Source organism: Sciurus carolinensis, chromosome 5 (assembly GCF_902686445.1).
Source record: "Sciurus carolinensis chromosome 5, mSciCar1.2, whole genome shotgun sequence".
Classification (NCBI taxonomy): domain Eukaryota; kingdom Metazoa; phylum Chordata; class Mammalia; order Rodentia; family Sciuridae; genus Sciurus; species Sciurus carolinensis.
In genome coordinates, this window is record NC_062217.1 from 151,977,964 (window position 1) to 152,003,011 (window position 25,048).

General features: G+C 49.3%; 1 protein-coding gene and 1 non-coding gene across 3 annotated transcripts in view; one reads left to right on the forward strand and one right to left on the reverse strand.

The window, feature by feature from the left end:
• The window catches only part of Sh3pxd2a (SH3 and PX domains 2A), a 225,410-nt gene that overhangs the window by 128,760 nt on the left and 71,602 nt on the right, over nt 1-25,048 (reverse strand). For both annotated transcript variants that reach the window (XM_047552631.1, XM_047552629.1), the window contains exon 3: nt 18,052-18,127. In XM_047552631.1, the coding sequence (XP_047408587.1) occupies nt 18,052-18,127 (76 nt within the window). The remainder of the gene's footprint in view (nt 1-18,051; nt 18,128-25,048) is intronic.
• Nucleotides 6,439-6,511, forward strand: Trnas-aga (transfer RNA serine (anticodon AGA)). Its single transcript has one exon. It is a non-coding gene; the product is annotated as a tRNA-Ser (tRNA).

Here is a 25,048-nt window from a genome sequence, read left to right on the forward strand (position 1 = left end):
GGCCAGCCCCACTTCCCCCAGGCCTGGACGGTCTCCTTCTCGGTTTGCCGCCATTTGTGGCGATCTTACTGATGCGCTCTCTGTGTGATTCCTCAGGACAGAGCACAGCTCCCGCAGACAGGGGCGCTCACCAAATACTCTCAGGGCCCGGCCAGCACAGCAGGCAGCTGACATGTGCGGCAAGGACCAGTGAGTGTGTGTCCACACCACCTCCCTCTGGGTCATCCCATTTACACGTGGGCGTGCACACACGTGACCTGAGGGTGCTAGCAAAGGTGGCTCACCCTGCACCCTGCCCTGGGCTGGGGCTGTGGTGAGGGTGGACTCGCCCTCCAGGACCCAGACAGAGCGGGGCCAGAGAGTGTGGTTAGCTCCAAGGCTGGCACCAGGGCCAAGCTGTCCCTGCTCCACACAGGCGTGGGTATAGCGGGCGTGGTGGGCAGAGGCTCAGGACCCTCCCACTGGGAGCCCAGGAATAAAGGGCCCATTCAGCCTGGCAGCCTCGGCTCCTCCCCTGCAGGAGGGCTGCCCTCAGGAAAGCGGACGGTGGGATGCTGGGCAGAGCTCCCTGGCAGCCTCTCCCTGGGGCATGGCCCTCAGCGGGGAGGGTGAGGCTGGGCCTGAATGCAGGCTTCCAGGGCTCAGAGGGATGCGACAGAAAGGCCCAGCCTCTGGACTAGAGACCAGGGGCAGGCAGACCATTCTTCAGGTTCGGCTATGCCCAGAAAGGCGCTTGTTCACTTGGATGCTTGAAAGCAGAGGAAAATCCCCAGCATGCAGAGCTCACTGGAAAAAGGCCCTATAGCCACAGGCTCGGCCATGCCAGCAGAGGGGTTTGCCTGGCTTGCTTGAGATGGACTCTGTCCTCCAAAGACTGCTTTCCTTGAGCCATGGCTCTGTGGGCAGAACTGAGCCCAGACAGATGACCCTATTCAGCAATCTCCCACCAACGCTTTCTGTGGTTCCATCCCCTCACCCCCGCGAGGATGTGATGATAATATTAAGAAAGCAGGAACGTGCGCTGGGCACTTGATCTTGCAATGTGCTGCGCATGAACTTCATATTCATCATGGTATTTGATCTTCATAACAACTTGCAATCTAGCCACGAGGTACTGTCACTATTTCCACTGAAAGAAAAGCTGGGTGACCTGCTGAAGGTCACACAACTGGTAAGAGGTAGAGCTGGATTTGAAGTGTCATGGTGTCCTTTAAATAGAGCAAAGGTGCCTACATTCTTGATCCTTTTGCTGTAAGCCTTCTTTTCCCTGTCCCTAAGGCTGTGTAGCCCCTACGTCCACCTTCCTCAAGAGGCACATCTCAACTCCAGCTGGACCCATGAACAGGGTCAGCAGGCATCACTTATTCTGTCCCTCTCAAATGCCAGATACTATGCTGAGACCAAGATGTGACCAATATCTACACAATCCCTGCTGTCATAGAGAACGCAGGGTATGTGGGCACTCTGTGGCAATGTGTCAGTCATAACAGGGACACACAGGAGGGTGACACGCCTGAAGAAGTGGCAGGAGAGAGCCAAAGAGATATAGAAAGAATATTCCAGGCAGGAGAGGAGCCTTAGCAAAGGCCAGAGACCAGGCGCAGGTGAGAAGATGAAGTTTGGTATGACTAAGAGCGGGGTGCATGTGCAGGGGGGGGTGCTGGGGTGTTACTGGGTGGGGGTCATGAGTCCTGCAAGAAGAGACTGAGTGGGTGACAGGACTTGATCACAGGAGCCGCAGAGAGCAACATGAAGCCACTAAGTTTGCATGTTCAGAAACACCCACGCTCCTGGACCTTCAAGGCCAAGGATCACAATTTCTACCTAAAAGGACACACGCACCCTCAGATCCAGCCTGTGTCCTTCTTTCTTATGTCTTAAGTTTGGGGGTCTGGGGCTGGGGGAGCAGCTCCCGCCTGGTCACTGGCTGTGTTCACACAACACGAGCTCAGCTTGTGTCTCTCTGGTGTCTACACAGCCAGGGTGATGGTGGGGGTGAAAACCAGGAGACCCCACAGGCAATCACATCCAGGCCTTACTTTCTGAGCTGAGCTCAGAGAGGGCCATGCCTTGCCCCACTTGATGCAGCACGTTAGTGGTCAGGCTGGACTCAGAAGGCCATGTAGGCTGGCCATCCAGCTCTGGGGTAGACGCCGTAGCTTCTGCACTTACAGGTCATGCTGTCTAGGATCTCCAACTTGACTCCCTTTCCTGTCTCCAAATTCCCAATCCAAACCCAATGACAAGAGTTGCCACCTACTGGCATTGTTTCAGAGAACTGAGGAACTTATGGAGGTGGGCTCCACGATGGCCCCTGGTAACCATTCCTCTCCTGGCCCGAAAAGGCTCACCTGTGGAACCAATCAAGTACTGTGGGAACGAGGGCATGACTTCCAAGGCTCGGCTACAAAAGACCCCGAGGGAAGGTGAAGCATGTTGTCAGGACACTCAAGCAGCCCTAAGGAGAAGACCACATGGCAAGGACCGAGCCTTCTGCTGCCATGGCACCAACCTGCCAGCCACACGACTCAAGTGAACCGCCTTGCAAGAGGGTCTCTGGCTCTAGTCCAGCTGACACCTGACCACACACACACGGGTCCCACTCAGGATTCAGAGTGGGACCCGTCAGGTTAAGCAGCGCTGCGTTCCTGGCACTCAGAAGCTGAGAGAGGTAGCAGTCCTACTGTTTTAAGCTGCTAAATTTGAGGAGGTAATTTTATACAGGTAACTAAAATACAGAACCTGGCCCTGCCCATGGGAAGGTGGGGGTCCCTGGGTGGCCTGAACCAGAGGTATATTAGAGTGTTGGCTGCAAATATAGGTCCTGGGATTTTCCCAGATCCCCTAACTTAGAATAGAAGGGGACATGGGCAGGGAGAGAGTCTGCATTTTTAACAAGTCCACAACTAATTCCCACATACGCTGAGGCCAAGAATGACTGCACCCTTCTAACCCCCGCTCCAGATCTGGAGAGGCTCAGAGTACTCTCTGGGACGAGCCTACAGAAACTGGGGCAGCCTGGCCCTGGAATCCTCTTCTGACTCCTAGTTCGGTGTCCCTTCTACCTTGTTCACCCTTGTTTGAGAGGTAAGGGCTTTCTTTTCTTTGTTTCTCTTATGTATGTTTTAAACATTTGCCTGGGAACAACTTTATCAGCACTCCCCATGTGGACCTACTCCTAAGAAGGGTGTGTGCTGGGTCATGCAGAGGGGTGGGTGCTGCTGCGGAGTGAAGCTCTAGAAGGTACTTGTTCTATCCCCAAGTTATCTCCGGCCTTTCTCCCAGGCCAAGAGAATGCAGTGTCTGCAAGACAGAGTTGAGGAACAAGGATAATGAGGGAGTCTACCTCAACACCTGCCAAACCATCACCCTGGTAGGTAAGAAAAATCCCACTCTTATTTGTATAGCATTTGTAGCTTAGAAAGAATCCATGCACGATCAATTGAATTACCTTTGCAGACTGCAAGACAGGCAGGCCTGGTACCAATTCGGTCATGCTTACTACTCAGTGGCTGAGCAGCTGTGATGTGCCAGGTAACATCTTAGGCACAGGCGACACATAGGTATGTTTCTTTATTTAATAAACATTTACATAGGCTTAGCACGTACTGTTTGAGATAATCATTGTTCCCCAGCCCTCCAATGGCATTTAACAAGGCTAGGGGAGGCTAAGTAACTTGCCCTCCACTGGACAGCTAGTAAGGGGCAGTACAGAGATTTGAACCTGGGCCATCAGGCCCTAGACTTCCCACTCTTAACCAAGATGAAATAAGACATGCCTCCTGCTCTGCATGATTCTAACTTTAAAAGTTCCCATGACCACCGATGAAGAAACTGCAGCTGAGAGATAGCTTGTGGATGTCCCCAAGTCACACACTGCTGGACTGAACGGCAGATCTGCGTGCAGGCAGCGTTACCTAGCTCCACTGCATGTGTCTGTTCACCAAGACGGTTTAGCAAGAGATGGGTGCGAGTGCCGCAGACAAGGAGTGTGCTGCTAGAGCTCAGAAAGACAGAGGGTTTTTCCAGGCCCCACTGGCAAGTTAGAAGCATCCCAAGAGACACCAAAGCACTTGAATAACGCTCACTCACATCAGGCCTTCCTGATTTGTGACTGTCTGCTGCCCCGCCACTATTCATGCCTCCAGATATTTTGGGGCACTATTATTTATAGACCAAGTTTCTATTTATATTTTCATTGAATTCCTGCTAACCCTAGCTGCTTTCCTCCACCCCAAAAATTTGAGAGGGGAGGATAAGAACTCTTTTTCACTAAGCAAGGGAAGGGCAAAGGTGAAGGTCAAAGTCTTGGCTATGTGTGCACTCTTTCAGCAGGAGCCCTTCACAGGGAAACATTCAAGACAAGGGGGCTTTCTACACCTTCCAGAGGAAATGGGGGTGGGGTTAGGAAAGGGAGGTGGGGAAGGGCACAATGCTGGCCTTATACAGAGACAGCCACATTCTGCCAATATGATGGGATATGAGGCAGGCCTAGAAGACCCCTGCCCCCTGAAATGTTTTCCCTTTTGCATAATATTCCATCACGAGGCAGTGATGATCCTTTGTTCTTAATAGCTTTTAGATCACAAAATATTGGCACTAAAAGAAAACCCACACAGTATCAAGTCCAAACTTTGTATTTCACAGATGGGGAAACTCAGGCTGTGACCTGTCCTCCTTATGAGAATCTGAATGAATAAATGGAACCCTATTACACTGTGCAGGAGACCATCTCAATGTTGGAGTAAGTGTTATTGGTACAGCAAAACTAACTGGGGACATCAAAGTAGGTCCAGAAATCCTCCCTCACCAAGTTTTAGGAATAAGTAAGTACAACTATGGGACATAGTTCTGTTGATGCCCCAAGTTGAAACTTTCAGGTTTGTATCACAAAGAAAATCAAAAGTATGGTTTCTTTCTTCTTCAATTTTAGTCCTTGTTGAAACAGGGTTTGTCACTGCATGGTTACTTTATAGGTGTGGGTTTCCAAAGCTAGCCTGCAAGATGTCTATTTCCTTCTGGGCAGTATGCTTGCAATTCCATCATTGATCACTAGGTGGTGGTGGTGGTGAATCAGGTAGATTAAATGAAAGGTAACTGAGAAAATATTGTAAACTAGACAAGACCTTTACTGTAGGAATGTGACTCTATTTAAAAAACAACATTGATCATTCTCTGATATATTTTTAAAAGATGGTACAAAACTTGAAACAAGGATTAAAGAAATGCAAACACTTTAGGATAGGCAACACACCCATCATTTTGTATCAAACTTCAACTGATAGTCTTCAAGTAGTATATCTCAGATCTGTCCCACTTCAGGGACTTCCAGAGCACACAAAACAGTGATCAGAAGCTTGGACTTGGAAGTGGAGGGACCTGGGTTTGAAGCCAGCTCTATCTCTTACTGACTGAGAATCCCTGAGCAAGTCATATGCCCGTTTAGCCTGTAAGTCTTCATCTGTCAAACAGGTTTATTGTCGTTAAATTAGATACTATAAGCACAATCTCTGGTAAACATGTATGTTTAGTAAATAGTAGCTATCATACTTTGGCAGAAAATCTCTCGCATTTACAATCATTTAATCTGTTTCAATTTCCAGGCCTCATCTGCAGTCCCTCAGGAGGCTCTGTAACTTCTCCTCTACTGCCAATTCAACAAAAAGTCACCTCTGGGCACTGGGCTCCTGCTGTGAACAGCTGTTCTAGTCTCCCTCTGCAGGACAAGCCTTTCCATTAAGCAGGAACAGCTCTGCCGGGGCTAGGTCTCACGTAAGCCATCTTCACCAACTGCCAACTATTAAACTTGTAAATTCATCTTTTAGAACAGAAGCAAGAGGCCAGGAGCGTGACCTGGCCACCACCAGTCACTCCCTTGTCTCAGCTCTCTTCCTATGACTCCCTTATTCTTTTCCTTCCTTTCCTTTTCTTTCTTCCCTCCCTTCCCTTCCCTCTATTCCTTTCCCTTCCCTCCCTCCCTCCCTCCCTCCCTTCCTTCCTTCCTTCCTTCCTTCCTCTCTTTCTCTCTCACTCTCAATCTTGCTCTTGGCTCCCTCCTCCTTTCTTTCTTTTTTTTGGTATGGAGATTGAACTCAGGGATGCTTTACCACTGAACTAGATCCCCAGTCCCTTTTTTTTTTTTTTTTTTTTTTTTTTGAGAAAAGGTCTTGCTAAGTTGCTGAGAAGCTCACTAAATTGCTGAGGCTGACCTCAAACCTGTGATTCTTGTGCCTCAGCCTCCCAAGTCACTGGGATTACAGGAGTGCACCACTGTGCCTGGTTCTGTGACTCCCTTATTCTAAAGCTCAGGTCTGTAATCATTATTTTATCTAGATAAGCAAGAGAGTCTTCCTTTAAAGTTTCCTAAAAACAAACAACAACAAAAGAGTCAGCATGCCTTATTAAAAAGTTTCCCTCATCAAAAAATAAATGAGGGCTGGTGATGTAGCTCAGTTGGCTGAGTGCTTGCCTAGAATGCACAAGGCCCTGGGTTCAATTCCCAGTACCACCAAAACAAACAAACAAACAAAATCTTTTTCTGTCTTAACCTCTCTGCCTAAGTGTCCTCAAAAGAGACCCCCTCTTTCCTAACAGTACAACATAACTGACTGCAGAGGTTGTAGACATTCTCATGCCTTGCTACCTTCAAAACCAGAGGGTTCATGGGCCAGTTGCTCCCATCTCCAAAAGAGACTTCTAAAATGAAAACAGCAATCTCCTTTGCCCCAAACTTCACCCTGTCTTGGAAGGGAAGGGAGAGACAATGTTCTGACTCGCATCTGATAAAGTGTGTAGCTGGGGCCTGAGCATCCTCCTGCTTAGGCTAGTGATGGGGATCTGGGGACATGTCGTTGCTTCTGACCTCATCCCACAGGATACAGGACCCCAGAAACTACGGGGCAGTTTGGGTGTGTATGAAGATGTGAGGCCAAGGCACCACACTCACCAACGGCATGAAGCCTCATCTCCCTGTGCCCCTCTATTTTGAGTTGGAGATGGATTTGTCATTGCAGGTTCAGTGGTTTGTATTATGTGAATGGACTGAACAAAATCAAGTACCAAGAACTTCCTAGAGATGGGGCAGACAGCCTATTGAGGGCTCTGATGAACCTTAAAACAGTGCTTCTCAAATGACCAGGCTCTTGTTAAAATGCAGACTGTGACTCAGCGGGTCTGAGGTGGGGGCCAAGACTGCATTTCTAACAAGCTCCCAGATGTTGCCCGAGCTGCAGATCTGCAGATCTGCACACCTCGTGTGTGTGTGTGTGTGTGTGTGTCTGTCTGTCAGAGAGAAAGACAGAGACATATAGGGAGACACTAGGGGTTGAACCCAGATTATTTTAAGACAGGGTCTCACTAAATTGCCCAGTCTTGCCTCGAACTTGCAATCCTCCTATCTCAGCCTCCCAAGTTGCTGGAATTATAGGTGTGAGCCACCACCCAGCTTGTAGAACACATTTTGATCTGCAAACTCTCAAACACACAAGCCTGTAGGTCCTTGTTTCTGCAAAGAGCCCTTGCTCCTGGAAAGGATTCCAGGAGGCTGCCTTTCAACTATCCCAGAGAGACAGCTCATCCATTTTGTGTGCAACCCAATATTAATGATCACATCCACCATTATGTAGTGGTAGTGAGTGCTCACTGAGTGTGGTACAGGTGACATTTCATTAGATGCTCTCAGTCACACTGGGAAGCATTTCTAATGAGGCTTATGACAGAGGTACAGGGATGCTGAGAACTGGCCCAGGGTCACACAGCTCAGAAGAGGCCACGTTGGGATTTGAACTCAGGTCTGTCTTGCTCTTAGGCCTCGGTGCTGATGTATCAGAAAGTACTTCCTATTTCCATCCCAGGAGAACCAGTGTTTGAGTCAGACAAGGACCACCAAGGAGAAAGCCCAGATCTGTTTGCGCCCAAAGTCAGCACGGTGCACCCCGACTGCTCACAAAGCCGAGGAGCTGCCTTAGCTCTTTGGCAACACAACTCTGGAAACTCACTGAACCTGCTCGTCTCCCAAGTCTTTCCAAATTCACTGTCACTGAGGTGAAATCTGGCCCCTGGTGTACTGGCCTGGGGAGGAACAAACATGGCCTCCTCCCCTTCCCATGGCTGCCCAGGCCTGTGGGGTATGGCCCTCTACCCAGGCCGGACTTGCTAGTTGCCCTCCCACTCCTCATTTGCTTCCTCCCCTGCTTCTGGAAGGTGCAGTCAGGTGAACAGACTGCATCTTCAGGCCATGCCAGTCTCCTCAGGCCACCTGGGGTCTGGAGGTCTGGCAGCCCGGCACCCTGAAGCCTCTTTAGTGGACACCAGTCCTGGGCATTGTGGAGGTAAAGGGGGAGGAGGTGTTTTCAGGGCCCACGATGGATGTTACTACTGAACACCTGGCAGCCCTGGATCAACAATGCATGAGCTCCTATGGCGGGGGAGACCCTAAGAGCCAGCTCAGGCCCTGCCAGGAAGAGCTCTGGCCTACAGCTCTTTCCTTGGGCCTAGGTCCAGTCAGGGGACCTTGGAGAACAGTAGGGGGCATCTGGCCAGGGACCCTGTGGAGATCTGTCACCAGGGCCCCTCACATCCTCAGAAGGTGTGTGGGGGAGATGAGCTGCCTCTCAGGGGTCTCCGTGTTTCCCTCCACTATCTCCAACCCCAGGTGCCCTTCCCTGCCCCTCCAAAACCTGGATCCAAAACCCAGAGTGCCTAGAGCCAGGAGGGTCCTGGGGAGGGAGGCTGCCCACCACAGAGCACCTTTCAAAAGCTCTAAGGGCCTTAGCTATTTCAGAGAAGAGGAAGGGAGCCATTTCCTTTTGCTCTAGGGAAGAGTTCCACAGGGTAGCGGTGGGGAGTGCTGCTGGAAGACGTTAGTTCTGCATCTTGCCAGCGCTGCCCCTAACAGATCTGTGGGCACCGTCATTCTTGACCCCTCCCTCGCCCCACCTCCAATCCACCAGCACAAACCCTTGGATATTCCTCAAAGACACGTGTCAGATCTGTTCGCTTTCCTCACTCCACTGCCAGCCTAGGCCAAGCCACCTCTGTCTCCCACCTGCCTCTCCTGGCCTCCGGCTGGTCTTGCCACTTCCCATCTGATGCAGGCCAGCCTAAGGAATCCTTTTGAAACAGAAATCTGATCGGGTGACCCCTCAGTCCAAACCATCCCACTGCAGGGAGAGGAACCTCCCGCCTGAGCATGTCCCCAGAGAACCTGGCGGCCTGGCCCTGTTGAGATTTCAGCCCTCTGCCCCAGCTTGCACTCATGGTTCCACACTGCAAGCTCACACCAGCCCTGTCCCCTAGGTTTCTCATAGGCCCCTCAAAGCCTGGAACATTCTCTCTCCTTTCTTTTATTTATTTTGGTACACTAGAGATTAAGCCCAGGGCCTCCTGCAGACTAGGCAAGTGCCTACCACTGAGCTATATTCCCTGTATTTTTAATTTTTGAGTCAGGGCTTCCCTAAATTGCCCTGGTTGGCTTTGAACATGTGATCCTCTTGCCTAAGCCTCCCCAGAGGCTGGGATTGCAGGTGCATGCCACCACACCCACCATTCCTTCTTCCTTCTCCTGCCTCAGAGGCCCTTTAGCTCCCCACCTCCACCAAACCTGGGCTCAGTACTGCCCCATCAGCTATCTATACTTGAGTGCAAACTTGCTGACAGCACCACTTCCAGGGACACCGGGGCATGAAGTAAGGGATCTGACCTTGTCAAAGGACACTGGACATCGGGTAAGGAAACGATTTATTTCCAGGGGAAGGGGTGGGAAGGGAAGGTCAGGAGCATTACAGAGACCTGAAGTCACTCCCATCACTTTCTGGTCACTTTGCCAACAAGCAAGGTGATCCTGGTTGCTCTAGTTTGATTTCAATTGTGTGCAACAGAGATTAGCAGGAGTTACACTGGAATCCAGTGCGCTGAAGTCCTGGGCCAGGGCGCATTTCTGGCAGATTGAATGACACCAGCTGAATGAGGCCAGGGAAAGATGCACATTTCTGCTCAGATATTGGGGAAGATGCCCCAGACACACTCCATTTAGGAATGGGCACTTGGGGCAGTGTTCAGGAGGTTGATTCCCTTCTAGAACTATCTCCAGACATGAAAGATACAGAGAAAACTATAATGAGGTGGTTCTGAAATGCGAGACAACATGAAGGAAGGGCTTGAGATCAGATCCACATTTACTTTCAAGAATAGGAAGATCCCCTGTGTGGCTACCCCTTGCAAAACTTCACTGCCAGCCAGACCTGGCATCTCTGGGGCCAGAGATTGTGAGCCTAAGGACCTGACTGTTGGGACAATGATGTGGGTCCAGGACTTGGCCGCCTACCCACCTTTCAGTCCAGGTCAGTGAGCTGTGACGTCAGTGTTTTTTTTTTTTTTTGTATTGGGGATTGAATGGGGCATGTTACCACTGAGCCCCATCCCCAGTCCTTTTTATTTTTTTTTTATTTTGAGACAGGGTCTCACTAAGCTGCTTAGGGCCTTGCTAAATTGTTGAGGCTGGCTTTGAACTTGCGCTCCCCCTGCCTCAGCCTCTCGAGTCACTGGGATTACAGGCATTTGACTGGCTGGGTTGTCAACTCTTAAGAAACAAGTTCTCTGCTGCTTCAAGTTAGTACAGGCGCAGGAGCAGCTGCAAGTTCCAGGCAGAAGGTGCTGTACGAGCTGAATCAGTATGGTGGTGCTTGCGGGAAGCCGGGGTTTATGTCCTGAGGTGAAGTCACCAAGGGAAGCAGCCTTGAAGCACCAGCCCTCTCCTCTGCAGCATGCACATACTTTCTATCCATTAACCACTTGGAACATCTCCCTGGACCATGCTTAATCCACTTGACAGATGAGGAAGGGATGCTGGAGGCTGTGTGCATGTGACTGGGCCAGATCACTCAGTTCCTGCATACACGCGTGGCGCCCGCGCCCTCTCTTCAAGGGCAGCTTTGCCACAGGGGCCTGCTGTGGAGCTTTTTGGTTTTAACTCATGTCTGCTCAGCTCTCTGAGGTCACGTAGCCCTCCCACCTCACTCCACCTGCTCTTGCTGTTCTTCACACATTCTTGGTCCCACCCAGGTCACTGCCCTTGCTGTCCCCTCAGTCTGGCACCCTTGGGACCCTGATTTTCTTCTGTCTGGTCAAGTTCAGATGTCACCTTCGCAAAGAGGCCCTTCTTTGAATCTCAGACATACTGATTTACCTTACCTGCTACCAGACCTTTTCTTTCTGGCATTTGTTGCTATTAGAAACTGCTCATTTCTTCGTTTGCTTTCTGACTTTCCCAGTGGAACGTAAACTTCCTGAGAATAGTGGCCTGGCCTCTTGTTCTCAGCCATATTGCCTGTGCCTACAGCTGGGCCGGCACTCAGTAGGCACTCAATAAATACCTACAGTAGGAATGAATGTGCTCAGAGCAGGATGCTGACAGCAGGTCCTGAGAGTCGCCAGCCCCAGATTACAGAGTGGGGAGAATGATTTTGGGGACTGGGGAGCTGTAATTATAGCATGAGAAGGCCCAGCACCTCCAGGCTGGAGGGGAGCCATGCAGGCCTATAATCTTGTTGACCTTTTTAAAACCCTGGCATTATCAGCAGACCCTATTCTTCCTTCTCCATCACGTAGCTTTATCTTTTCCTGCCATCCCAGGTTACCAGTGGAGCCCAGAAGCTTTCCAGTCCCTCTCCTTCAGGGGCTGTGGTGCCTGCCAGCATCTTCGACCCACTGCCTCCCCAACAGCTTCCAGGTCCCTTTGGGGAGTGTTTTCTTAGGCTGGTACCTGGTGGAGGCACACAGAAACACCTAAAGCCCAGCAAGAGTGCCAGCTGTCCCCACACTACGGACCAGCTCTGGCTAAAGCCATCCCTTCCCCCTGCTTCCTTCTGTGCCAAACAAACACCGGATCTGCTGCGCAGGGCTCAGAGGGCAGGGAGGAGGAAGGTCCAGAAGTGGGAGCATGTGTCTACAATTCACCCAGAGGCCTCCCACGTGGTGGCTCCCAACTGCCTCTTCGTTAAGGGGCCAGGAAGTAAACTGGCAAGCTGGTACAAAAGAACCAAGCATGCTGGCTGTCTAAAAATACACCCCTCACAGGCGAAAGGTCACCACGCTGCCTGCAGGCTGGCAGTTTCTACCTTGATCGTTCACTTTTCTCCTGAGCAGCCTCGCCTCTCCATGACTCATCGACCCAGGAATATGTGCAGTTATGGGTGGGGCTGGCTCGGCTACTGGGATGAGGGGCCTTCCGAAGTCCAGGGGCCTGGTAGCCAGCATAGACACACACATGCTTGTGAGGGAGGGACCCTGCATTGCCTTTGTAGAGTGAGTGCTGCTCTTTCTGCTCCGCTGCCTGACTTCTGAAGTCCCTTGGTCCCTGGTTGCAGTTGTTTGCTTTTTACATCAACAACTACACACTCTACTTCACTCGGTAATGACCATTTCCTCCCAGGGAGCCTTCTTGGGCCAGCAAACTCGGGATACACAGGAAATCTACTCCAATCCCAGGATGGGCAACAGGAGATGGATTTTCCACAATAGTCTTTTAAAACAAGGCAGAAAGTTCCATGTAAACAGTAGGCTGTCTTGAGAGGCTGCTGACCCCAACAAGCTTGGCCCAATATACAAAAGGACTTCATTTCTGCTCACCCATCCCCAAGGCAGGAGGTCCCAGAAAGCACCAGATAACTTGTGAGAATTCTTGGGTTTCTTGTAAATAGGCGAGAAAGGCCTTTTGCTTTGCGTTATCTTTTCGAGTGTGTTAGCAGAGCCAACAACCTTAGAAGACAAAGGGAGTATCTTATCGGGAAGCAAACAGAAGGTCTGCATATAGCCTTGGACTATGGAGATAGTGTCTCCCTCTCTGGAGCAAAGGGGCAGGTTTGCTTCCTGCCCATTATAAGAGAAATGGGGTCCCTAAGATCTGGGTTCCTTGCTTATAATGTAACCCACCTTATGAAAAGGCATTGATCTGAGGCCACTGTGCCACGCCTGTGGACCCTGAAGGCAATGGGAACTGATGCGCATGTGCAGATGTTCCCGCTGGTTACTGTGCTGGGATAAAGTCTTTTGTTTCTGATCCAGGGGTCTTTTGTTCTGTGGCACCTACGAAAGCCTAGCAAGCTAGCTTAATTTGGTTCGCAAATTAGTAAAAATATCAGACTTTTCACGGTTTTGACAGTGCTGTTCCTGTGTTCCTAATGACTGGGGTCAAGGTGACTGTCCAATCTCTAAACTCCAGGTCTGCCCTGTTTCTAACAAAATCTGGAGATGTTCCAATTCTAAAAATGAATGTAAGCCAGAGGGGGGAAGAATTACTTATAAAAAAAGTTTTTTTGCTTTGCAACAGGATTTCTCACATGCCTCTTTTTAAACAGAATACCGCTGAGGACACCTACAAGATGATGTGATTTGTTCCAAAGATCTGAATTTGTACAGAGGATTTAGGAATGTGCTCTCATGTAAAACAAATTTTGCCTGCACCTTTTTTTTATTAGAGGTGGGAGAGCCAAGCAGTGTGGCCTGAGAGTAAAGCCACTTGCGGGGTAGCCTCAAGCCACCGCCTCCCTCCTCAAGGCCAGATGGCACGCTTGCTTAAAAGCACTCCACCTCCTTAACATAAAAGCCAATCACTCAGCTCTGTGGTCTAGCTAATTGAGTTGTGCCAATATCAATTTCCTGGTTTTGATAACATACTGTAGTTACATAAGATGTTACCATTGGCAGGAGTGAAGTGATGGTGGAAAGTGAGTTGACTTCTCTCCCTCTCTCTCATGCTTTCTTGTTTTTCTTTTTTATGGTACTGGATATTGAACCCAGGGACACTCTACCACAGAGCCACATCCCCAGCCGTCCTCCCTGCATCCTTTTTAGTTCTTATTTTGAGACAGACCCTTGCTAAGTTACCCAGATTGTCCTCAATCCTTCTGCCCCAGCCTCCCAAGTTGCTAGGACTATGGGTGTGCACCACCATGCCCAGCTTGACCACTCTTTAAAATGGGAATAATGCCAGCTACCCTGTAGTATGGAGGTGGAATGCAATGGGCCTAGCATTTTTATAAGATTTGGTTTCTAGGATTATTTCAAAATAAAAAGTTAAAAAGTTTAAAAGTTAAAAATGCATGTGATTTAGGAAACCAAATAGCCAATCTTGTTAGATTCATAATTAAATGGAGATATTGCCTGAAAGCCTTATTTGTAATCTGCAATCATATTAAAATAATAATATTCGAAGTTTTTTGTTTTTTGTTTTTTTTGAGGGAGGGGTTACTAGGGCAATCAACCACTGAGCAACATCCCCAACTTTATTTTGTATTTTATTTAGAGACAGAGTCTCACTGAATTGCTTAGTGCCTTGCTGTTTTGTTGATTGAACTCGTAATCCTCCTGCCTCAGCCTCCTGAGCCACTGGGATTATAGGTGTGCACCATGGCGCCCGGCTAAGTTTTGAAAAGAATCAATTACTTAGAGCTAGTGATCCAACTACTCAATGAATGAGAGGTCACCTAAGTCCACATGAGGTTCAGGCCACTTCCTTGCCTCACGCAGGGCACTCCTGATGCACATGATGGCAATGACAGTTAAGGGAGGGACTGCGGGGTATGTGGTCTCAGGTCTCTAGACTGGGAGGTTGGAGGCCAGTGGGAGGGGCAAAGACAGCCTAGTGGAGGCTAGTGTGGCAATTCCTCCCTGGCCAAGGAAAGACAGGACACGGCAGGAACACCACCTACCAGTATCTAGCCCCATGACAGAAGGGTGAAAGAAGTAGACAAGGGGGCTGGGGAGATAGCTCAGTCGTTAGAGTGCTTGCCTTGCAAGCACAAGGCCCTGGGTTCGATCCCCAGCACCACACACACACACAAAAAAAAGTAGACAAGGACCTTGTCTCAAAGGGAGGCCATGAAGGTCAGCCAGAGAGATAGGCGTCACATAATACGGGTTTAGGGGCACAGGCCCAGAGGGGTTCCTTCCATCTCCTGCACCCACCACCACTCCCAAGGTGGTCAGGCCCTGGAGTAACTGCTCTTCCTACCACAAAACCCACATGAGTTTTCTCTCCAAGTAAGCCTTGCTGAAGAGCTGCCTGTCCTGTGTGGGTGCCCTAACTTCTCCTTGGCCCTCCCATGGGCACCGCAGACCTCCCAGAGGCTGGAAATTCAGGTACAGACTTCAGACAGTCCAGAAAGCAGTTCTAGTCCTGGTGAAAACAATTGAGGGCCCTTCTAAGGGAAGTCCCCCTGCAACCTTTGTCAGATCTGATTGACATGAAAATTGTCAGTAATTGAACTGGACGCCTGGACCACCTTGTTGGCCCTGTTCACCCCTAAGTCCTACCTCCTACCCCAGTGTCACTGCACAACACCCAAGAGCTAATGGGCACCATTGTGCCTGTGTCCGGTGGCTCAGAACAAGGCAGTTGGACTGAGACTCCAAACACCACTGGACCCCTCCCAGGAAGCAGGAGTGCTCATCAAATCCCAGTACCCCTGGAGCTAACACTGAGACCCTCTGAGAAACAGTGTGTGCTCTGTTTCCTCTGCTTGGATTTTCTTTGCCCTGAAATTCCAGCTGAGGCCAAGGACTGACAGAGCTGTCCCCAGGGCTTCCTGCTTCGCTTCCCTAGGGTGGTAAGAGAGTTTGCATTTGCTGGGGTTCTGCTGAGTCCTTGCTACCTGGGATGGGCCTGGGGGAATCAGCAGGTGACCTCAGACACGATTCCCCAAGGCAGGGAGGTGGAAACAGAGCCTCAAGAGGGTGTCAGGTAACCAAGCAGATGCTGAGGGGTTGCCAGTGAGTGTCACAGCTGAAGTCGCACAGCTGCCTCCTTCTTCAGAGGTGTATCCACACTCACTGGGAGCCGCCCTGCATATACTTCATGCCCTCCAGGGCAGACAACGGATGACCAATATGTCCTTCAGATGGGTCAACTTGTGCCATTTACCCTGGTCCCCAGTGGGACCAGGATGAGTCTGGACTTAGCTGACCCTACATCTCTGCCTTACTTCTTCCCCTGCTCTGTCCTGCTCGCCTCCCTGCTGTGGGATGTTCACAAGACAGTGAGCACACCCTCCAAAATCACTAGCTGATGAATCCTCATCCCTCATCCCCGTCGGGGGCTCTGCTAAGGCAGGCCATGCTCATCACTGACTTTCTCTCAAATCCTCTCCTCTGAGGACCCCCTTTGATTCGGAGGATGGGGTGGGGGGGGAACCCTCATGGTTTCCAGCCTGGTTCTGATTGTGCCTGGTTGTTTTGCCTCAATCCTTTCCCTTTATGTCCAAAGTGAGACATGAGTGTAGTGGGCGTGAGGTGGCTTCCCGTGAGCAGGAGGAAGCCAGGGGCAGGACTTGGGAGCCCTAGGCTGGGTTCCAAATGACCAGTAATGGCACTCTGAAGTCCTGGAGAGAGAATGAACAAAGGAGAGGAGTCCAAAGGGAGAAGGCCGCTGTGGGGGGGCCGAGAGGAATCTGAGCCAGGATGAGGGAGACACTTCCTTTGGGGAGGTCAAATCAACTCCTTCCCCTCCACAACATCCTCACTATTCACAGTCACATGTATTTGGGGGCTGGAAGGTGTTTGATGCTTGACTTTTCTCAGCAGGTAGGGTGAGGTGGGGGCAGGTGACTTTACCAATAGCTGCCATTAGTTGAGCATCAACTACAGAATGGTGCCAAGTGCTTCACATGAATTCTTTTCATCTTCAATCCAGTCCTTTAGAGGTAACTGAACTTCCCACGGCAGCTCTTGGGACACCTTCCTCTGAGAGTGGCTCCTCTGTGAAGGGTGTTCCTCATACACCCCCATCCTCAAAAGCATCAAAAGGCAAGAGCATGTACCGCTGCCTATCCTCAGAGACTTGTGCTACAGTTGGAGAGAATTAGCTATCAGGAATAATATCTAAACTCCATAGTTTCTGGAAGACCAGAAATGAGCATGTAGGGAATCTCACCCCGGGCCTCCTTCCACAGAGGCGGAATATGGCTTCTCTGATCCTGGCTTCCTAGTTACTATGGGGTGACTTTCTTGCTTCATTTGACTTTGCACTAAATCCCAAGGGAATTTGAAATACCCAACATCTATGTCCCAAGTCCATTTTCAAGTCAAGTAGGTACTGACTGTGGGCTCGGAGTGTGTCTAGGGCTAAGGGTTGTCCTGGTGGCTGGCTCAGGGGGATCTACAGCCTGCATTAACCAAAGGGAAGGGAGCTTCCCTGGAAACCCAAGCCCAGTGTGACAGGTAGAGAATCAGAGGAGCCAGAAGGCAGTATTATCTACTGGTTTCAGTGCAGAGACCAGGTGTGGGACATGGGAACTGAGTTCACACCTCAGTTTTGCCACCTTTATGGGCAGTTACTTAACCCCTCTGAACCCCCAAATCTTCCTCTCTTCAGGGAAATGATAATACCCACCTCAGTGGGAAGACCTGTACACGATAACAAATAGAGAAGCCCTCTGTAATTACGCTACAAGTCTGCATAAACCTAAGGCATCGAAGTAATAGCAGGCCAGGCACACCTGAGACGTTTTCCTCTAAATTACACGACATAGTCAGTTGTCTGAAACAGTCCAAATTGGTGTTGTGGTTAATGTCAGCCTTTATGGCCAGACAGAGCTGGGTTCAAATCCTATCTCGGTCAGATTACAGGTGTGTTACATAAGTGTGTAATGGCCGTGTGAGGCCTTCCGGAACTCAGACCAGAGGAATAGGCTCACTTTGAGGTTACCTACAACTGGAATGGGAGGCAGTAGAAACAGTTCCACCTGCAGTTCTTCCTTTCCCAGAACTTGGCCTCTCAGCACCTTTTATGAAAAGGAAGCCAAACCCCAAAAGCTTGAGAAACTCCTCAGAGGCTACCAGCCAGAGGTCAGCAGACATAGTACTGGAATGACTGGAGAAGCCACTTGGAAGATCGTGGACTTCAAAATCAGGGGTTTCCAGATCCCCTGGGAATGGTTAATGTGCAGATTTATAGGCCAAACCCACATGGTTTTTCTGGCTCAGCAGCTGGTGGCTTGGCCCACAAGTACCCTTCTTAAAGTCACCCCAGCCCCTTGGGGAGCCGCCTGAGCTTACCTGGAAGGAAGGGTATGATCCTTTGCTTGGGGTCCTTCTGGCCACCTTCAATGGGAAATTTATCCAGAAGCTGCATCTAAGGAGGCAGACAGACAGTGAGACGGGATTCGGAAGACTAGACCGCCCTTCCCCACCCGACTCCATGGCCCACGGCGCTCACATGGATGAGTGACGCCTAAAATCCCTCATTTCACAGACAATTAACAAACCACATGGGGCATGAGAGGGATGAGGCCAGGGCTCTCCATGCATCAAAGGGGTGTCTGAACAATCTTGGGGAGGGGGAGGTGTCTGGAGACACCCAGAGTAGCAAGGCTGGGCCAGGGACCAGCAGGCCTCCAGGCCAGGCTAGGGTTGCCAGATGCTTCTTTGGGTTCAGTTCTTTCTTTCTTCATCTGCGGGTGAATCCTTCAGCACCAGCCATCCCAAATCCTCCTGGGCCAGGATGGAGGAAGGCCCCACCTGGTACTTCAGACAGACCACCCACCTTCTAGAACTGCTCTGCGGAAATAGACCCAGATGTTATTTTAATTGCAAAACCAAATCTATCTCATTGCCCCCACTGCTGGAAGACCCCTTCCTCTGCTTCATCCCCTCCCACCCTGAGATTGCTACTATTTTTCTAGGGACAGACCCATTGGAAGAGTTTCCAGGAGGAACGCTGTTTTTTCTTTTGCTATTCTGGGCTGAAATTCTGTGTAAACTGGAAAGACACACAGGAGGCAGGATGGACAAGGCCAGGGTTCCTGTGTGTGTGGTTGACCTCACTTCTAAGGCACAGGTGGGAAACGTAGTAAAGTAGCTCAAGCCAGGATCTAGTCTTGCTGCCCCAGCTGTGTGACCCTGGGCAAGGCAGGGAACCTTCCTCAGCTGAGCCTTAGGTACCTCCTTGGTAGACTGAGGAGGATCAGTCATATGGTATCTAAAGTCTATTCATTCTTCCATTCTTTTAAATATTTACTGAGCTCCTATTTAGAGTACTAGGCACCAAAGAAAGAAGTTAGGGGCTAGGGATGTAGCTCAGTGGCAGAGTGCTGGCCAAGCACCAGCAAGGACCTGGGTTGCACCCCCAGTACTGCAGAAAGAAAAAAGTCGAAGTCTTTGCCCGAAGGGAGTTCACTTTCAAGTGGAGAGAGACAAATGGAAAGGAAACATGTCATGTCAGGGGAGATACATGCAATGAAAAAAGTGAAGTAGGGTAAGGCACTGGAGCAAGATCGGGGTTGTTATTTCATTCAGGGGTGGTAAGGAAGGCCTTATGAATCCAGAGGCAATTCAGCAGAGACCCACAGAAGCAGAGGAAGCAAGCCACTCTGGAGGGAGAGGATGTTTCAGGAAAGAGGAACAGGAAGGGCAAAGAGCCTGAAAAGGTCAATGTGGCCAGTGTGGCGTGAGCCAGGGCAGAGGGACAAGCAATGAGATTTGAGAGGCAGGATGGGCCAGACCAGGGAAGGCCTTGCAGGCTGGGAAGACTCAGGGTTTATTCTGATGGAAGGGGAAGTCCTGATGGCTTTTGTGTAGAGGGGAGACATGATCTGATCCATGCTTTGAAAAGATGACTCCAGCGACAGTGTAGTGAACTGGCCAGCGGGTGGAAGCCAGGAGACCAGTTAGGAGCCCATTGACGGCAGCTAGGACACCACTTCAAGGTATAAGCTTTGCAGGTGAAAAAAAGAGGTCCTGGGCTAGATTGTGTGCACTTTGTCCTTCTATGTATCCAGCTCTACACATGATTTTTGGATTGTCTCTTGCACCACCATCACCTAATGCATAAAGCCCATATATGAAGGTGGGATAGGGGAATTGGTAGATTCCATTCAAAACAAGACAGGACTGCACCATGATTAACTTTCATTTCCCTGAATACAGATGGCTATTTAGCAAAAGCTAGCTCATGAGTTTTTCATGTTGTACCTTCAAATCTCAAACATTTAATAATTCCCTGTTGCATGTAAATATAGCCTTTGGGCTATAACACTATAAACTTGTACTCAGTTTTTTTTTTCCTTAATTAATACATTTTCAAACAAATTCTACAGGCTAGAACTCCAATTTTCTCTCTTTCCTGTTTCCCTTGCTCATATTCTATTTTTGTACATTTCATTTCTATATTACATAAGAAATTCATGCTCACTGAGGAAAAACTAGAAATTACAGAAGCAGCGGGTGGTCAAAAAAGGACAGAGAATCACTCAAAATCTCTCTCCCTGAAAAGGCAACATTAATATTTGTGGCTACATATATTCTTTCCAGGCATTCTTCCATGCATGTAATTTATGAAACAAACACATCAATGCTTTTACGTTACACAATGAACATTTTTTCCATGTCAGTGTACATTTCCATATCAGCATTCTCAATCATGACATGGAATTTCAATGTTTGCAAGGACCATTGTTTATTTACCTACTCCCCTATTGTTGGATATTTAGGTTGTTTTCAACTTTCCACTACTGTATACAACATTAGATTGAAAAACTTATCCATGGATCTCTGCATACTTCCTTTAGAACAACATATTTTTTGAAAAAAAAAGTTTTATCTTGTATTCTATGCATATTTATAAGTGCCTTAAATCTTTTCCAGAACACTGAGAATAAATAGATGGATAACTATTATGTGTGGGTCATGCCTAAGGTCTCCAGGCAACGGTTCCATGAGGTCTCTGAAAAGGAGGCAGAGACATCTAGGAGAGATGTGGGCCTAGAAGCATGCCCAGGTATGAAGTGATCCTCCCTCATCTGATCCACTTCTCTCCCAAAACAGGGTGACCAGCGGCACCATAACAAACTGTGGAACCTTGCCCAAATGGCTGTATCTCTCCAGAGCTTAGGGGATTTATGTACTGAAACTTAAATTTCCCTCCAGCTCTGCTATACACATGTTCTCTGACTCCTATGTTCACTTTCAGACCTAAGGCTCTGAGATTCTCACTAACTGAGAATGTGGTCCTAAAAGGAGTGGGCAGGACAGGTAACATTCATGAATCATGTCTTTCCCCCACAAACACTGGCATATACTGACTTATGCCTTGCAGGTGTCAGGCCCTCTCTATTAGGTGCTAGGAATAAGTCAAATCACAGCTCTGGCACCAAGGAGCTCCTGCAGCCCCATAGTTGCAGGATATGCATGCCAAGCACCAGCAGCAGAGAGAAGCCTGGTTCTGTGGGCCTGGGTGGCCTTGAACCTCCTTTCTCCCCAGCTTGCAGGTGCTGTTGAGGCTGCCGGCTTGTGGGCCACACTCTTAGTAGGAAAGTTCTACAGCTCTGCTGTCCACATGGCAGCACACAACGGGGCACAGGGCACTTAGAATGTGACTGGTCCAACATGAAATGAGCTGCATTGTGTAAAATAGACACTGGATTTCCAAGGTTTGGCATGGAACAAAATGTGAACTATCTCATTAAGAAACTGTACTGATTGCATGTTGATATTTTACATCAGGATATAAATTAAATTTAAATAATTCATTTCACTTATTTCCTTCTTATGTTTTTAAACATTACTAGAACATTTTAAATTACATATATGGCTCACATTGTCTTTCTGTTGGACAGTGCTGGTCTATAGCACGGTGGCCAGGGATGTCTGTGCACACCCACCTGATTCACCTGAGGGCTTGCTGGTTAAAAAGGCAAGTTCCTGGGCCCCACCTGGAAGTGCATGAACCTCTGATCTGGTGCTAGAGCTAGACAAGGCAAGTCCAGAGTGCTGGAGGATGAAAAGACATGAACAGGAGTGGGAGCTGAAGAGGTCAGGGGAGGCTTCCTGGGGGGGTGAGTCAGCTCTGTCTTGGACAAGTGACAGTCACTACCTGTGTCTTCCTAGCCGAAGGGCAGTCTAAAGTCCCTCAATGGGTTCATGTGCCTCCTGGAAGGCAGGGTCATCTGATAGCCTGGCAAATAAGTGGGCAGATTTGAGTTTTCCTCCACAAGGCCTCCTGAGAGGTGCTTTGCAGCAGCCTCTGCCCACCTCTTCTTTCAATTGCAGATTTTCCTCCTCCTGCACCTCTGGTTCTGTCTAGCCCCACCCCCGCCCCCCACCCCACTCCCAGGTCAAGATAAGCCCATCTCCTGGGTCAATCGGTCTACTCCAGAGCTGTGAGCCCCTAGCTGGCCTGCTCCCCTCCGCTAGTCCTCAGGAGCCCAGCCTGCCAGTCACCTATTCCTACCACTCCGGCTAAGCCAGCAGGGCCTCCGTGTTGGCCCTCCCCATCGGTCATCCCTACAGCCCACTCGACATGGGAGGAAGACCAGCTAACCAGCAGTCAGTGACAGTTTCTCTGCCCACAGGCCACCTTTCAAAGAAAGCAAATCCCCTGGCTCTGACTCCACAACAAACCAAGTAAAAGCACCCAGCCAAGCTGCCTCTGTGTGGAGCCAGCACCTCAGCCCTTGGCCCATAAGATGGTGGGATGGTGGGCAGTGGGACCATGCTTGATGCATAATGCAAATGTCGCCCCTTCGCCCCCTCCCGGGGGGCCAGGAAGACAGCACAGTGGATTCTTTGACCTGGTCCCTGGCCAATGTGCAGGGTTAGGTTCCCCAGATAAAACAACTGCACGAAAGGCTGAGCCCAGGGGGCTGCCTGCTAGACGCCAGCTGGGCCTCCCGTGAGGAGGAAGCCTGGGTGCCTGGGCAGTGAGGACGGAAGACCCCGCCCAGGAGGGGCTCGGCGGCCACCTTTTCAGGCAGGATGTGGAGTCTTCCAGAAGGGTCCTTACTCAGGCTGGGAAAAAAGCAGATCCCACTGCCAGGGTCCTTTTTGGACTGAGAGGCATCTGGCTAATGGAGCCCCTTGCAACCACGTCAGAACTTCGCAGCGAGGGGAGGAGGCCAGCTGTTTACCTAAGGGGTGGATGGTGTGAGAGATACAGGACAGTGAGGCTCCAGGAGCTGGCTCCAGCCAGAGAAAGCTGATTCAGCAGCTCGCAGGCAGGGCTCTGCAGCAATAAACACCGGGAGAGGAGGGTGGGCCCGGCCAAGCTGGGGCACATCTGTAACCCAAGAGGCCCACTCCTTGCCTGCGGAGAGGGTGGAGTTCCCAGAGACTCCAGCCTTGGGGCCCCAGTCCTCCAACTTTAATCCCTATGACCCTCTACATCAGGAACGAAGGGAACATTACAAGAAGATGGTGGGTTCCCTGACCTAAACATTCCCCTATAAAAGGATAAGGCCACCCAGTCTCTAGGGATCAGGAGAGATCCAGGGTAAACTCAGAATTCATTTGTTCATTCTACTCATTGAGGACTCAGCAGGCCCTATGTTAGATGCTGGGGACACATCAGTAAGCATCACAGAGACAGGGGACAGCAATGATCAGAGCAGCTTTCCTTAAAGTGCTGGCCCCTCAAGGCCTGTATTGCACGTCCCCATTCTCTTCTGTTCTTTGATGACAAATGACACCGTCTTTGAGTTTTCCCTCAGTGTCCCAGAAAAAGGCCATGCCTCTTTTCTTTGAATCCCAACAGCTCTTTCTCTTTTTACACCCTACCTAACCATGACACGTGGTCTCTCGGGATTTGTTCCTTTGTACAAGCTTTCCTCATCCCCTTGCCCAAGAGGAAGTATGCTTCACCCTTGAGGGTCCTGGCTCCCTTGTTGAGCCCATCTGATATGAGGATACCGAAATAACAGATTGGGAAGGAACTGAACAGCACCTCTCTAGTGATTATTAGCAAATCCTAACTTCTAAGGGAAGGGTGAGTTGGGTGGAATTCTCTGTTCAAATTAAATCCAGTATCAAACCTCAATACCTAATTTCTTGGGTATAGATATCTTATCACTTTAGAACAATTTGCTCAAAAGAATCTTTTTCCCATTGAAGTATCTTGATGCTTTTGTCAAAAACAACTTAAATACATATGTGAGGTTCTATTTCTGAACTTTATGCTATTCTATTTATATATACATATATATTTATAAATAACACACATATTATATAAATGAACACTTCCTAGATATAGGCCAATGATTGCTATATCTATCCAGATATCTATCTGGATATCTACCTATAGATATATATATAGAGATATAGAGGTATAATCAATCATATGGAAAAAATATATATCCTGACCCACCCCATTCATTATTGCTCCTGTAGATTTTAGTAAGTCTCAAAATCAAACTTTGTCTTCTGTTTTTGCAAAATCAATTTGGTCATTCCCCTCTCAAGACTCATGGCACTGAAATATACTCCAACTTTGAGAGGGGGTCATTCCAAGACTCCAAAGTCCTTAATAAGTTAAAGAAGTCTTCCTTGGCCATAGTTATGGTTTGGATATGAGGTGTCCCCTGAAAAACTCATGTTAGACAATGTAGAAATGTTCAGAGATGGAATGATTCGATTTTGAGAGCTGTAGCCCTATTGATGAATTAATCTATTTGATGGATTAATAATCTGAATAGATTACTGAGTGGTTACTGTAGGCAAGTGGGGTGTGGCTGGAGGAAGTAGACCACAGGTGGCATGCCCTTGGGCACTATATTTCATCCCTGGTACCTCACTCTCCTGTTCCTTGGCTGCCAGAGCTGAGAAGCTTTCTTCTATCACCCTCTTCCACCATCTTGTTCTGTCTCATCTCTGGCAATGGAGCCAGTCAACTATGGACTGAACCCATGAAACTGTGAGCCCAAAATAACCTTTTCTTCCTTAAGTTGTTCTTGTCAGGCATCCTGGTTACAGTGAAAAAGTTGACTAACAGTCATTTTTAGAAAACATGCACGTCTTTACCATTTCAAATCCCTTCCCAATAACCCTAGGATGTTCCATGTACTGCACCAGCAGAATTCAGGAGTATGAATCATGGTCCAGGATCTGACTGGGAGCTGGGATGCCCATATGTGCAATAAGGCATTTACCTGGTATTAGTTGAGTGTCAACCTGCTGACATGCTATGGGGGAGATCAGTGTGGCCAGGTGAACAAAGTGGACTACTCAGAGAAGGAGACAACAGAGGTAGGCCCTGAATAATGGGGGACTGGCAAGCATGGAGGAC